This window comes from Ischnura elegans (genome assembly GCF_921293095.1).
Source record: "Ischnura elegans chromosome 13 unlocalized genomic scaffold, ioIscEleg1.1 SUPER_13_unloc_1, whole genome shotgun sequence".
NCBI classification, from domain to species: Eukaryota; Metazoa; Arthropoda; class Insecta; order Odonata; family Coenagrionidae; genus Ischnura; species Ischnura elegans.
Genome location: NW_025791657.1, coordinates 4,920,885 through 4,937,191, shown reverse-complemented (window position 1 = coordinate 4,937,191; position 16,307 = coordinate 4,920,885). Strand labels below are relative to the sequence as shown.

The following is a 16,307-nucleotide window of genomic DNA, read 5'->3' as shown; positions in this document are numbered from 1 at the left end:
TATTTTTAACAAACGTTATAATTCTTAAAAATGATAATAAATTAACAAAACTCACTGGTTTATCAATCAATTTAATAATTTAAGAAACTTTTGTTGCATTACAACCATTCTTTAGTCTTTTTTCTACAATTTAAAAGTTTTTATGCCCATACATAAGAGAGTTTGGCTAATTGGGGCAGCCGCTTAATTGGGGCAAAGTGCACAACTCTCGATACGTCCCAATTAACCGGAATCTACTGTACCTATTCTCTTTTACCTGAGTCTGCTAATACCAGCCAAATGCCTCAATGCATGAGATTTTTGCGACTAACTAAGATGAAATGGACTAAATTTTTATCAAGTCAGGTAGAAGGTGGCTTGTTTCTAAGAAGTGAGACTGGGGACGTTCCACAGAGGAATGGATTTTCATCACAGCAAAAGTGAGGTAAACAAGGAAAGAGTGTTCACTCACTAAGTCGTTGGTTCCCAAGGGGTCTATGGTATCACATGCAATTCCATCTGAAAGTGTTCCATGAATCACTTCATTATCTTCTTCTCTGAGGGGGTCTTTGTTCTCCTCTTTTACCTGAAACTAGAAGAAAATGCTGGGTGTCACTCGATAAAAGCCAAATAATAATAATAATAATAATAACATATATGCGCCATTATTTTTCGAATTTCTCTCGGGACACCCCCTCATTTTATGCCAAATGGTGTAAAAACATACCCCTTAAAATTTTGTTGCAATTGGATAATGGGAAAACATGCTGCATCACACTCAAAGTTGAGATATTTTGGTATTTTCGGCTGTTTTTCGGATATGAATGGTATTAAGAAGGCGCAGGTATTTTTCAACTGATAGTCTATGGTAACTAACGACACGGTGGACATTTGGCATGATTCTCCTAAAATATTTTCCAAATGTGACCAGTGGTTCCCCAGATACGTCCCCAAAAGTAAGCGCGTCCCATCCTAGGCAGACATTTTTGGTGGCGCGAGGGTAGCATACACTCAACATCTGTTGATCATTCTCACTCATCGTAAAACCATAAAATTCTTTAGATAAACTTTAATATTCGTCAATATAACCTTTCCCATTATTCAATCGCAATAACATTTTACAGGGTATGTTTTTACACCATTTGGCATAAAATGAGGGGGTGTCCCGAAAGAAATTCGAACAATAAAGACCACCCTAATGCACCATATGATGACTTTTCCCAGACTATTTCAAAGTCATGCACATCAATTGAGTTGATATTGCACAGTGGAAGAGAATCCAAGTTATAATTAGTGTAGAGCTAACTACCTCAAGTTTATATAGGTAACTGTGTTCTTCTTTGATTTTCCAATTCATGCAATAAGGCAAGTTACTAAACTGAAGTCAAGAGAGAAGGTTGCTTAACCCTTGTAGTGCTATCCTTCTTCCCGGGGTACAGTCAAAAAATGTGGAGGGTATTTTAATAAAATGTAGCAACTAGGAAAAATAAACATTATATAGTTAATTTTTTAGGTATCTTTAAGCGGTTCTTTTTTAATTTAATGAGATTCAATTGGAAAATAATCATAACATTTTTATATGTTAAGTAAAATCTGATGCTTTCCCGGCGAATATGTTCAAAAAAGGCTATTCGGGCTTCCAGCCGGGTGGTCTCCCTCCATTCTGCCGACGTTTCGGAACACGAGTCGGGTTCCATCCTCAGGGCTAATGGTGAGTGGATGAAGTTTGCCAGCTTGTTTACTCTTCAGTTGGTTGTGAGGTCTAACGTGATTGGCTGGGAGGCAGCCAATCTTATTTTCTTAAGTGCCGGTTTCCATGCATTACTCAGTGAATACCCTGTGTCACGATTGAGGGTGTTAGTTGCCAGCCGGATCTCGATGGATTCCTTAACCAGATTTTTATATGTTTGCTGATATATGTTTCTTTACTTCAATGTCCTCAAATTTAACAACAATAACGCAAAAGCCGATATTTCAGCGTGCCGCACTTTTCAGCCGAGCGGTAAAAGCCGATATATCGGCGCGCCGCACTAAGAGGGTTAAAAAAATAGAGAACAATCTTGATACCAAACCGTGTTACAGCAAAGACTACTGGCTTGTAAGCAGAATTGAGAGAGTTCACCATAGGCCTACTGCATAGGATAAGCAGCATTTCATTCATAACATTAGCAGTGTTGTACAGCAAAGATTGACTTATGAGTAAATGGATAAGCGTGATTAGACTTTTTGCCTTCTGTCATACAAGTGAAGGTCAAAATACTAAAGAAGTCTCCACAAAGAAATGCCAATACTTACGCAGGTCAAACCCATTTTAATCATACAAATTAATTATTACTACAACAAAAATTATAGAATGAATCTTTCAACACAGGTTTTACCCTGGATCAGTGGCGGATCTATGGGGCCTATGGTGAACAAGGATAGCCCAACCCCCCGGTCAGGGGGTTGGGCTATCCTTGGGTACCTTATTTACGCTAGATAGAATGGTAATTTTTTCCAACCCCCACTACTGTTGGTATTTTAACCCCACTTAGCCTCCACCTTGACGCTATCCTGGATCTGCCACAGCCCTGGATGGTGATATAACTTACCGACATATCGGCAGTGGGAAGATGGAAGTCTGGCACCGGAATGAATATTTCAGTTGGTTGGACTGAGCATGCCATCTGTGAAGAGCCTGCAATCGCATCTCGAATGCAGTCCTTCGCTTCAGCAGAAGACCCCAAATTTTTATCAGCTCCCTTCACTTGTTCAATACTCTGCTGAGAGAATTACACTTATAAACAACTCACCTCCTTCAAAATCAACAAATCAGAAATGCTTTTTATCTTGATGAAACAGGATTTTTGAAATCTCATCAATGCCATTACATAAAAATTGAAAGGTGCCAGTAAAAAAATCACTCATAAATAGAGATACGTGAAAATCCCACTTTCATATCTATTTTATCGCACTTTCAATAACAGTTTATCGCATTTTGTAGCGTCTTTTTTTTTATTTTCCTAATGAGGTAGATGACAATAAAGTGTAGGGAAACACAGTCATATGACAAAATATAGAATATTTTTAATAATTATGTTGTAGAACAATTATAAATTAAGGAATAAGACACATAGTGGCGGAGGTATAGCTTGCCCACACCCACTTGTAGTTTGCTGCCACGTTGAGTTCCAGCCAATAGGGTAGTTTCCTTCATCAAAGAAAACAGAAGGCATTGATTGCGATTCGTTACCCACTATTAGTGTATTCATAATACACAAATTATTTGGTTTTTGAAATACCGGTTTAGACGAATGGCAAGGGTCAAATTTTATCCTCATTTGAAAAAGGCCAGATTGGCGCCCATGCAATTCCACTCCACGTGAAGTCACAGGGACCTAGTTTCTACACGAGAGGATAGGAGTTTTACATCGTCTGAGGTTACCAATGCATGCATGAGGCACAGAGCTCAGGGAAACATGTCTTAATAATCACCTATTAAAACTGGCTAAGGTCGGAAAGTTTTCTTCGCTTGATAAGGTATTAATAAACCTTTTTTAAACCATGCGCTACCAGCCAGGAAGGTACTCAGCTACCCGTTAGCATCCTGCGTCCTATCAGCGCTCAGAGCCTCGATCAAGGTCACCTACCAGGCGGGAGGGGGAACCAGAAATGCGTCGCATGGACTTTTTCCCTTCATTCCTACTTACGCGTCGCGTTTTCGCGCGCTTGAAATTTTTCACTTTTCATTTGATCGCGAAAAATAGATATCGTCATTTAAAAATCTAAAAGCGTGAAATACGTACTCCAGGAGTAATAATCTTTCGATTTAGAAAATAAAAAAATAATAGGAAACCACCCTATTAGCAGCTGGCCAGTCGCTCACATGCTTTAAGTGGTGAGTGTCGGCGGAGCATTTAAACTGCGCTCGGCACAAACTGTACGAATTTTGCCATCAAAAAGGCACATTTGCATAAAACTACCACAGACGTCCAGTCATCGCATCTATATCGCATTTGCCATTTTCACACATCTCTACTCATAAACTACATGGTCGTTAGAAACAAAATTGGGGAAGAAGATTCTTGGTAGACTCATTTCATATCATGGCTCTATTACAACATTCTTGGGGCCATGAGAAGGCCTTCATATCGTCCCATTCACAGCAAATTCATGTTAATCCTGGAATTGATATCAAGGTCATGCAAAGTATCTTAATTCCCCTATTTTCAAGTTGCAAGCTTGTGCTTAAAATAGAGATTGAGAGTAAGAATCTTCACTGCTGAATGAACAAAAAAATGTTTATTGTTTTGCTGAATTTGCTTCTGCAATAATAATTTTCAGAGAAGTTGCGTTCAAAAGGACATAATCACTAAATAATAAATTTACTCAGTGGTGTCTCTTAAACTTGAAACCTCCTTTAAAATCAACAAATTAGGGATGTTGTTAACCCTGATGAAACGGGATTTTTTAAATCTTTCCTACGCCATTACGTAAAAATTGAAAGGTATCCATATGTCTGTTAGTCGATCATGCCAAACTACAAAGCCATAAAACAAAACTGGGCAAGACCATTCTTGGTAGGCTGAGTCCATATTATGGCTTTATTACAACATCTTTAGGGCCATAAGAAGACCTTGAAATTGGCCCGTTCATGGAAAATTCAAGATGCCCTTTGAGAGCATGGAAGTCATGCAGAGTATTTTAATTCCCTTCTTTTCAAATTACCAGCTTACACTTAAAAAAGAGATAGAGGATAACTATTGTCACTGTAAATGAACAGAAAAACTAAATTTCTAAATCTTTCACTGGATTTGCTTCGGCAATAATATAATGCAGAGTACCTACATTTATAAAGGCAACATCAGTAATAAATATTTTCAGAGGGGTATTTTAGAAAATTATGTGGAATGAGTTAATTTTGTTCACAACGTCTTCCTATATCACAAATGAAATATGGAAGTTAATATGGAGTCCATTATGAAGACTTTCAGCTTTTTAATAGAATAGACACCGATCACTATAGGCCTACTCCATTTGGTGTGTGATTTCTCTACCAGAAGGTAAGTGGTTTCGTAAAGCTTAGAGTTACTTACATGAAAATAGATAAGCGTGTCTAGGCTCTAGTTTAGTTGCCCAACTGAGGGTCATACAATATTTGTAGAGTGACTACCCATAGGAATACATATTTACACTTTCACAAGTGAAGGTCATTCTCCTCTGTTTTTACTGTAGTAGAGTGATTAACATACCAATACCATATTTCTCCGAATATAGTCCCCCCCCTAATTTTGAGCCTCCGATGAAGTTTTAGGTTTTGATGTATCCATATAGATCCCACGAGTAGCTAGGGAATTAAAGGTCCTGCCCATACAGAGCCCCGCTTGTATGAGTAAGGCTAAATAAAACCGGAGGTCGCCTGGTTTCCGGAGTCGCCCCTGCTAGAGACTTCTCACCCTCCGCCCCACCTCACGTGGTCACCTTGGCGCAGGGGCCCACCGTAGTGAAGGGAGCAGTTTATCGACCAGCCAGGTCTAGATCCGTCATGTTCTGCGAAAACCAGGGGCACCTCGTGGAGGATGTGGCTCTACACCACGCATGACGGTCTTGGCAGGCAGCAAGTCCTAAGGCCCGCTAGCCTGCCCTAGGATCACTTATCCTTCGTCCCCAGTTTTTATTGTTACGACGCGTTTCGATGCTGAGGCATCATTTTCAAGTTACCAGGGTTGTTTATTTTTCATTTCTACACGGATTTTCGCAAAGTCAAACCTGAACCGATTGATTTCAAATGCAGTGCTGTTGTCATATTCCACATGGCGACTTGGGGATTTGGAAATGGTGTTGTTGGAGACCTAACTTTTCAATACACCCTCGTAGCTCTTAGTTTTATATACCGTATTTCTCCGAATAGTCCCCCCCCCCTAATTTTGAGGCTTCAGTTTCGGGAAAAGTTAAAAAAAAATGTGTTTGAAAATAGTCCCCCCCTTTACTTTTACCACAGGCAATTTTGGAAAAAAAATGGGGGACTATATTCAGACTAATACAGTAGGGTGGGCCGAAAAAAGGTTTTTTTTCCTGATCAATTGGCCTCTAAGATTCCATCATGAATTTTCAATCGGAGGAAATGATCATTATCGATGAACTTGCTAGAGACTTCTAGAAGATTGCTAGAGAACAGCAATTGTGTGCCATAGAGCTGCTGTTAACACTGGAAGCCATGCCGGAGTAATCAGGGGAATGGAAATGGCCCTAAGATGACCTTTGCATTGGTTTGTTTGCCTGCTTCATTGCAATGAACTTCCGTTCAGCACCGTAAAAAGAACTGATGACCCTGGCAAAATTTGTTATCGAAGTTTACGCTCCAATGTGGATTTCAATAAAATTGAGACAATATTGCACGGAAGGCCCGAAGCATATTATGAACATAAGAGACATTGAGACTCTACTCTTTAATTCAGGAAAATGTAATTCTGCTCACCCAGAGAATATTCTTCTTAATACGTTAGCCGATAAGCGCAGACAAATTCGTGCAATGGCCATCACAAATACATTGAAATCGAGAGAAACTCAGCTCAACTCAGGGAGGAATTGAGGAGATTCAAATTTTCCAAAGCTAAACTTCGATGCTCCAAATTATATCGAATTGGTGGACTGGGAAGCAATTGGGGTAAATCAACCACCAATAGTAGCTGGGATGACAAACAAAGACTTGACAGAAGACCTTGTTACGGAAAGATCTGTATTAGAAGTATCTTTTCCCTGCCACACACAGGCAGTTGAAAGAATGGTACAAATGATAATGTTGGCATCAAAATCCATGTGCCGTGCAGAACGCAGTCATGGATGGGAATTATCGTGCATAAGAGACAGAGAAATTCAGCCGAAATTCGAAAAAAAATCACAATATAATTTTGTCACAGTAATTGATGTGCCAACACAATCGTTTCCTATGGAAGATTGGCTGGGGGGGGACACGGGTGGAACTGGATGGTAGCCTCTTCCTCGTGCTAAGTTCTGGGTAGTTTCTCCATGAAACTAACAGAGAGCTACTTAGTGAAATGCTTGGTGTTCAGGTTCTGCTCTTTCTCAGCGTTGGCTGAATTTCTTGTTGAAAATAGCTCCACAGCTACGTTATTCGTCACTACGATTGATGTTAATTTAAAATAATTGACCTTATTATTACTTTTTGTGGGATTATTTACTAGCATATGGTGGCTTATTTGCTAAAAAATTAAATCCAATGGAATTAAATATTATTTTACCTGCAATTTAGCCCCCAAAATGGAATTTTAGAAATGTAGGCAAAAATAGTTGTGTTCTGCGGGTGGTCTATACTCTATTTTTGCGGTTAATTCATAGGCATTGTTTGAACCATAGATTTTGTTAAATAAACTTCAAATTTCATTTTTAAAAACTTTAAACATGTACCCACTCTTTGATATTATCCATTATCCCATATTTTCATCAAATTCGTCTTTATAGCCGTTTGATTCTAAAATCAGCCTGATTTTTCGCAAAAGTTTAAACTTTAGAGCTCGGGCGGCAGTGGTTAATATTATCCGATTTGAAAAAAAATTTGTGCATGAGATCCTTATATTATTTCGCAACTTTCCCGCATAGGGCAAATTTGATCAGGAAAAAAAAACGTTTTTCGGCCCACCCTAATATACAGTAAATAGGCTTTGGATACTTAGCAGTAGGCATGAGAATGCATGTATCAGTCATTACCACTCGGCATGCACTGCGAAGTGCCTTCAATTGCATCTTGAATGTAGATGCAATTAGGGGCACTTCACGGCCCACATTCAGTCCTTTGTCTCAGCAGGAGACCCAAACCTGTCATCAGCTGCCTTCTATCCTTCCATACTTTACAGAGAAAGTAGCAGTGAACCACATCACCTCCATCAAAATCACCACACAAGTGAGAGTTCCAACCATTGATGAAACTGGATTTTTACTATCTCATCCACACTTTTACATGCATAAATATTGAGAGTTGGACATGAGTTACTCGATCACACAAAATCTATTGGACCAACTTAAACAAAATTTGGCAGGAAGTTACTTGGTGTCTGTGGTTCACGTTAAGGCCACATGAACGTCACCCTGGAGCCCTGTTAGGCCTTCAAGTGGGCTCTTTCATGGCATATTATAACAGCAATTATAGAGAATATGAAGGTCATGCAGACGTTTCTCAATTTCCCTCTTAAATTTCCTTATCGAGGGTTATAATTTTCACAGTTAAACGAATGAAAAAAAAATTCTTTTTCTTTGACTCATTTTGCTTACACAGTAACATTTTTCTACGTAGTTGTATTTCTTACCTCAAAACCACTAAATTCTCTTTGTTCAACATTGGTGTCTTTGATTAGGATCATTGATTTTATTTAACCCTTGGAGTGCCGGGGTGCGCTATTGCGCTCCTCCTATATCTCACTAAAAGTGTCACGAGCGCCATGGCACTCCTGCGAATTTTTTTAATTATAAAAATTAACTCACATTAACAAAAAATCATTAAATACTACATTATAAAGGTGAAACCACATATAATAAATATTTCCTAGATTTTTTTAATATATACCTCCAGTTGTTTTTGAGGTCTCATTTTTTTCCTAACCAACTGCAAAATCAGCAACAATGCCTTCGCACTTTGATACCTCATTCACATTATGATAGTTCCAGCCATCGTTGGAACTATCATGCATTCACACAACCATGGTTGAAACCTGTGCTGCCCACTAGTGCTGACATCTAAAATGAACGGGAAATTGACGGTTAGCAAAGCTGTTGAGGTATGCATGGACAAGACGTGTATTTACTGAATAATTTCTTTCCACCCATTTTCTTCCTTCCTAGGACAAATCCATGAAAAAAATAGAGCTACACGAGCTTTTTGTCTTTCTCTTGTCTCTTCCGGTATTCCAGGGCCTAACCATTGTAAAATGGCAATGTTCGGAACTATGTGAACTATTGTCGGGACATGCATTCACACGGCTAGTTCAGTCAACTATCATCGGGACGATGGCTCAAACGATCATAATGTGAACGAGGCATCAGTGTAGTACCCAGGAGATAGGTTGGCACTTAAAGGATCAATCAACGCTCCCACTTGCGTGTGGCCCGAGATTGTTCATAGGCTGTTGGTACTCTGTTCAGTAAATATCCAACAGGCTTTAAAGAGACAGCGACCAGGCAACAACTGTCTTTAACACTTTGAGTGCAGGCTGCTAATTTTAAAGCCCTACTGAAAAATCCAGCCTTTTTTACTAACTTCGTACATTTTTAAAACATAAGCATCAAAAAAATATTTATATCGATGTGCATTTCAGTAAAAATGAGACTTTTCTCTTATTTATGAATGAGTTGAATAACATTTATTGCTAATTTTTAAAAAGATAATTTAACAATGAAAACCTGCTGTTTTTGAAAAATAAAAAAAGTTGCAACATATGATGTACCGCCATAACATGCATAACAATTTTTTTATTACACTCAATTTGAACTATTTAAAGCATAAAAAAGCATTATTCCAAGCAAATCATTATAAATCCTAGATGACAAAAAGGGTCACTGCATCCTCAAGAAACGGTTCTTTCCGCAAAAGAATTTTCACACCAAGTGGCCTAAGTTAAGGATGCCGGTAGCTGCAGAGGACTTTTCGTCCTCAAGGCATTAGAAGAACTCTTTTTCCATCAAGGATTTCATTTTTGAAATAACAGAACCACTAAGCAGTATAGTGGAAAAGTACCACATGCGAAATATTATGGCTTCACGCGTACAAAGACAAATATATAGGAAGACGTAATATTACGTCCATGGCAATCTTCAGAAAGATTAACAGGACAAAATATTACGTCCATGGCACGCTAAGTGTTGACAGTTTGTACTCTGTTTGAAGCTTGTTCCTTAACAGGCAGGCAACAGGAATTTCGGGAACAATATGGCACAGACTCTTAAAAGGCAGGGACTGGTTTGGTTTTATGTTTCACCACACAGGGAACGAACAGAAAACATTGAACAGCCTCTCAACTAAGGGACTGGTTTGCCGTCTACATCTCCCAACCAGAGGTGGATTTAGGGGGGTAACACGGTAAGTCATGACCCTGCCTCAAAATTTTTAATTTTTTATTAGTTGAATCGTTTTTTTTGCAATTCGTTTTTATACACTGTAAATTTAAACTTCTTAAATATTTCAACTTCATCGGTTGTTAAAAACAAAAATGAATGCTAAAAAAATGGGCTGCTCTCATCTGGGAATGAACAAACAATAGTGAACAGGCTCTCAACAGGCAGGGGAAGGTTGGTTGTGCACTTCACCAAACAAGGAAGGAACAGACAACAGGCAATCAACTGACAGGGTCCAGTTGGTGGTATGTTTCACTGCACAGGGAACAAACAGACAACAGTTAACGCACTATACACCCAAGGGTAATCAATAGGTATTGATTTCTGCAAAAATAATGCCTGTTTGCTATCTAGTTTTAAGTCTGTTGGAGATTTAACGAACAGAGTATGGACAGCCTACAAACAATATCAATTTCAATGCGTACTTGGAAGTTTAATTGTGTTACACCTTCGGCATGTCAACATAAATGAACTGTTTTTAGATTTAAAAATGGACTGTATTTAGTTGTTTAATTTCGTCGTTACAAAGTGTTTTTGAAACTTTCGTATGCTGTGGAACAAGCACCTTCCACCGACCGTCGCTCTCTTGTGACTGACTGCGCAGTCGTTCCTTTCATAACACCGTCTCCTCTCCCTTCCCCTTCAGAGGCACTCCTTACAATACAATCCCCTGCCCGGGCACCCCAAACGGGGTCCATCCCCTTGTGGGGCACCACTCAGTCACTCACGTCCATTTCCATCCATTTAATTGCCGTAACAAATTGAATCTACACAAAATATTATGTGCTTAAACAGAAATTATACCTGATTGAATTCGGGTCATTCCATTTCAAATCAACCAGGCCATGACACCCACCGTCTCGGATTATCATGAAACTTGCCATGGTATTACATTCTCGTAACATTAAGGCCGTTTTACACGGTACACAGAATTGCGCAGGTTAAAGCTGCATTAATTTCTAAAATGGCGTGGAATTGAATGAATGCATGAACGAAATTAGAACAGGGGCTAATTTGCCATCTCGCATCCACGCATTCTGGCATGTGTTCTAGTAATTCACCGCTTTACACGACGTAATTTTGATTGCGCCTTCACACGTACGTCAGATTGTGCAGTTCCGTATACTGTGTAAAACGGCCTTTAGAAATTTTGTGCACTTTTAGCCTCCAATTGTCAATTGCTAATTAAATATGAGCAAATGACATTTGAGCGTCACCCCTAAAGTGCCGCAACGTGCTACACATTGTGATTTTTTTATTTTCATCCATAACTCCATTCCTGTGAGATGAAGATTTTTTTCTAAAGCTAAGAGTACATAATATTCTCACGGTTATCATCAAATATTCACTGTATGAAGTAATTCAGCTGCAAAATAATAAAGTTTTAAAAAATCTTGCTAGTACCATTTTTCACTGTCAGCATCCCCACGAAATGCCCATGCAAATACAGACTGATGGTTCAGTTTAAAGTAATCATTAATGTATGAGCAAAGATCTTGATGAAAAAAAATCGTTAGTCCGACGTTCCTTTTAGTAAAAAAAATACTCATTTATGGTCACGGGAAAAAATGGCTCTTTTTCAAGGCACATAGAAATTACACAATTTAGAAGATAAATAAGCTTATACTCATGAATACACGATATTGGAGCATACATTATCTCACTATAGCATATGCTACTGGCTCTTAGAGTAGGAAATACATAAGAAATCATGTGAATGTACTCCCCCACGTACTGCCAATTTCTTGCCTTCAGGATTATTCCTACTAAGCTATCTCTTCCATGGGTAATGGGTAAATGAAAAGTATGGTATAAAATGTGAAGGCAGAAGAGAGCCATCAGAAAGCTTTCTCCAATTTCAGTCTAAGTGAAGGTAATTAATTTCTCAGTCATATGGTACTGCCTTAGCGATATCCTGGTTGAATTTCAAACTAAGCAACTCATGCTTGTGTGACTGATAGCCAGGCTTACATTTTAACATCTCATTTGTATTGAGGTCTGTCTTGCCATGTCAGAGATAGCATTGTGCAGTGTTGGTAAAGAACTCAGTTCTGAATTTCACAAAAAGAGCTACACAAGCACAGCCCAAACTTTTTATATCAAAAAACTTCCAGAAGTGGACAGAGATTTAATTGCCCTACTGTGCAATATTCCTATTTCATCATTGTTGACTGTGTGCTCTCATCATCTTCATTGCTTCTTAAAGAAATACGAGTGTTTTCAGCTTAAATTCTGTACCCCTTAGCCATACAAAAAGGTCCTGCGAGGAAATTTCTGAGGACCATACCTCTAGAAAAGTGTAAGTCTGTGAGAGCAGTGGGCTTCCTGGTGAAGCCTGGAGAAAAAAATTGCTGTAGGTGTGACAGGAGGATTTCCAAAATTTGTAAAAGTGAAGTTGTTCCCAATGGCTTTGACGAAAGAGATAAAGAACTTACACCAGTAAAGTCTTTGGGGGAAAGTGATAGAAAATAAGATGAAGAAAACTACAGCTTGGAGGCTTTAGACTGCTTATCTTTGAAATTACATTCTTTGTCACATCATGGTTAAGGTCATCAGATATGAAACAATGAGATGAGGTGGTGAGAGTACCATCTTTCTTCAGGTAAATCAAGCAAGGGTGTATGGTGCATGATAGATTTATCCAGTGATAACTTTGAACTTCATCCTGAATTAAAAATGAAAAGTTCTCACTAAAATCCAGTACGATAACTGCCTTTTCATAACTGAGGGTTTCTTCGCTTATTTTGAAAAACAAGGATTGTACTTTAGCGACATAATAATATGGTATCAGTCTATTCATTTTGAGGCATAGAATGTCCAAGAGTTCATCAATGGATGATGTAAACAATGGAAGTTCTGTTCTATCAGTGGAAACACACTGCCTATATTTCACTGTATCAGAAGGGTCATATTTTAAAAAAATAGAAATGATGATATCCTTTAGCCTGGAAGGATCTAGACAGTAATAACATTTTCTGAGCATGCAATCTGCATTGTTTTTGCCACAGATGATGATATCCATCAACTCCTAACATATATGTTTCCTTCAATTGCAAGGCACTAACACAAGTTTCATATTTTGATGTATGACACAAACACAAAGTGAATGAGTCCCAGAAGCACCAGCCATCACAAAGTACTTTCCTGAAGTGAACAAAATTTGGAGAACTCAATTTTTTCTTGTGGATACTGCTCTTTGAAGAGCACATAAAGTTCCTTGAGGTTATATAAAATCAACCTCTTACGCATATACCCATTCTTAGCCACACTGACTTTATCTTTGGCTCCAGGAATCTGTCTAGAATTCTTGTCAAGCTCGTAAAAAATTTTCTCCAGCTCCACTATGAAGTTTGGAAGTGGTTTCCCAGCACATGGTCATGGCATAGCAGGTATTCCCTTCTCATCAAGTAACTTTTTTGCCTGTCTCTCAGTGTAGTCTGAAACATGAAATTCACTCATAATTCTTTTCCTAGACCAAAATAAAGGGGCCAGGGTCAACATTTCAATTTTACCCCACCAGCTAACTGTTGGCAATTTATTCTTAATTTTAGTCAGCAGGTCATCCAATTTGGCTTTCTTTAGCTAGATGAGTTGACTGTCACTCACATCTTCATCACTACTTAGATTTTCTAGGGATGCATTCACTAATTTCAATGCACCAGACACTTCAGAAACAAGGTGATGCTTACCCTGTGTTATCTTTCCTTTTCCATATGAGTGTCTACTATGATAAGAAAAAGCATGTAATTTCAAAGATGAGCAGTCTAAAGCCTCCAAGCTGCAGTTTTTTTCATCTTATTTTCTATCACTTTCCCCCAAAGACTTTACTGGTGTACGTTCTTTATCCCTTTTGTCAAAGCCATTGGGAACAACTTCACTTTTACAAATTTTGGAAATCCTCTTGTCACACCTACAGCAAATTTTTTTCTCCAGGCTTCACCAGGAAGCCCACTGCTCTCACAGACTCTCTAGAGGTATGGTCCTCAGAGCTCTAGAGGTATGGTCCTCAGAATTTTTTTTTTTTTGCCCCAAAATATTCTAACAAATACATACCTACATTAACAGTGAAATTAGACACCCCTTAAGATGAGTCTTGATTAGGGGTTGCCATTACATACAAATAAGGCAATGCTCGGCAGTACATTATAATAACCTTTAAACAAACAAACAAACAAAAGTGGCTCTTCTATGAGTCCTTCATAGAAACATTTGTCCATGTGCATGTATACAATCTTGAAAACATACAAAATACGATTAGAATACAGAAATAGGAAAATTAACATGGAATGAAATTATAATAAATTTTGTAACAAAATAAGTTTAAGCAATTAAACGAACAGATTATTTAATTGTCTCAAATAAAAATTCAATATTTTTATGACTAAACAACCAGTCTCTCAGTTTTTTTGCAAATTCAGATTCGCTATTACAACCTTGTAATTTTTGCCAAAGATTTACATACAATTTAGGTGCAAAATAATTAAAGAAATTTTTATAAGCTTCAATTTTTGGTTTAGGAATACAAGTAATTTCGTGGAATCTTAAAGTTTTTGTGCATTTCCTCGCAGGACCTTTTTGTATGGCAAAGGGGTACAGCATTTAAGCTGAAAACACTCGTATTTCTTTAAGAAGCAATGAAGATGATGAGAGCACACAGTCAACAATGATGAAATAGGAATATTGCACAGTAGGGCAATTAAATCTCTGTCCACTTCTGGAAGTTCTTTGATATAAAAAGTTTGGGCTGTGCTTGTGTAGCTCTTTTTGTGAAATTCAGAACTGAGTTCTTTACCAACACTGCACAATGCTATCTCTGACATGGCAAGACAGACCTCAATACGAATGAGATGTTAAAATGTAAGCCTGGCTATCAGTCACACAAGCATGAGTTACTTAGCCTGAAATTCAACCAGGATATCAGTATGGCAGTACCATATGACTGAGAAATTAATTAACTTCACTTAGACTGAAATTGGAGAAAACTTTCTAATGGCTCTCTTCTGCCTTCAAATTTTATACCATACTTTTCATTTACCCATTACCCATGGAAGAGATAGCTTAGTAGGAATAATCCTGAAGGCAAGAAATTGGCAGTACGTGGGGGAGTACATTCACATGATTTCTTATGTATTTCCTACTCTAAGAGCCAGTAGCATATGCTATAGTGAGATAATGTATGCTCCAATATCGTGTATTCATGAGTATAAGCTTATTTATCCTCTAAATTGTGTAATTTCTATGTGACTCCAAAAAGAGCCATTTTTTCCCATGACGATGAATGAGTATTTTTTTAATAAAAGGAACATCGGACTCACAAATTTTTTTCATCAGGATATTTGCTCATACATTAATGATTACTTTGAACTGAACCATCAGTCTGTATTCGCATGGCCTTTCCCTGTGGATGCTGACAATGAAAAATGGTACACGCAAGATTTTTAGTAAACTTTATTTTTTGCAGCTGAATTACTTCACCCAGTGAATATTTAATGATGCTCTTGGGATCATTATGGACCACTTGTCTTTAGAAAAAAAATCATGCCTTTTCATCTCACAGGAATGGAGTTACGGATGAAAATAAAAATCACAATGTGTTGCACGTTGCAGCACTTAAGGGGTCACGCCCAAATTTTAATTGCTCATATTCCATTAACAATTGACGGCCAAAATTGTACAAAATTTCTAATTATACCAGAATGTATGACCATGGCATGTTTCATGAAAATCCGAGTCAGTGGGTGTCATTTGGTCAAAATATTGGTTGATTTGACATGGAATGACCCATTCATCAATATGATTATCACCAACCATAGAAAATGGCTAATAAAGTGAGCTCGAAAATTATAACAGCTATCATGGCTTATGCATGATAAATATTTACTTTGCCAATTACAGGCAGGGGATGCCTGGATTACGTTTCACCAGGTAGGGAACGAACAGACAACAGTAAACAGGCACTCAACAGACAGGGAACATATTCATCAGACAGGGAGGTTGATCATCCATTTTACACTAAAGGGAACATACAGAAAATGGTGAACAGGCTCTCTACTGGAAGAAAAAGATGACGTATTGGACAAAAGAAGACAAAAGTGGACATGGTGCTGCCACCTACCTATGGAAGATAGCAAATGCAAACAACAATGCCGATATCTCTGAAACCATTATCTGTACATCTTTATGTGCACTGTATTGGGGCTGTTGATTTAGAGAAAAAATTTATT

At 38.1% G+C, this 16,307-nt stretch overlaps 1 protein-coding gene across 1 annotated transcript in view; it reads right to left on the bottom strand.

Annotated features, from left to right (window-relative positions):
* The window catches only part of LOC124172503, a 51,986-nt gene that overhangs the window by 33,456 nt on the left and 2,223 nt on the right, over window positions 1-16,307 (bottom strand). The window contains exons 3-4 of the mRNA XM_046551943.1: window positions 2,571-2,738; window positions 452-571 (exon numbers count right to left, since the gene is read on the bottom strand). Coding sequence (XP_046407899.1) covers window positions 452-571; window positions 2,571-2,738 — 288 coding nt within the window. The remainder of the gene's footprint in view (window positions 1-451; window positions 572-2,570; window positions 2,739-16,307) is intronic.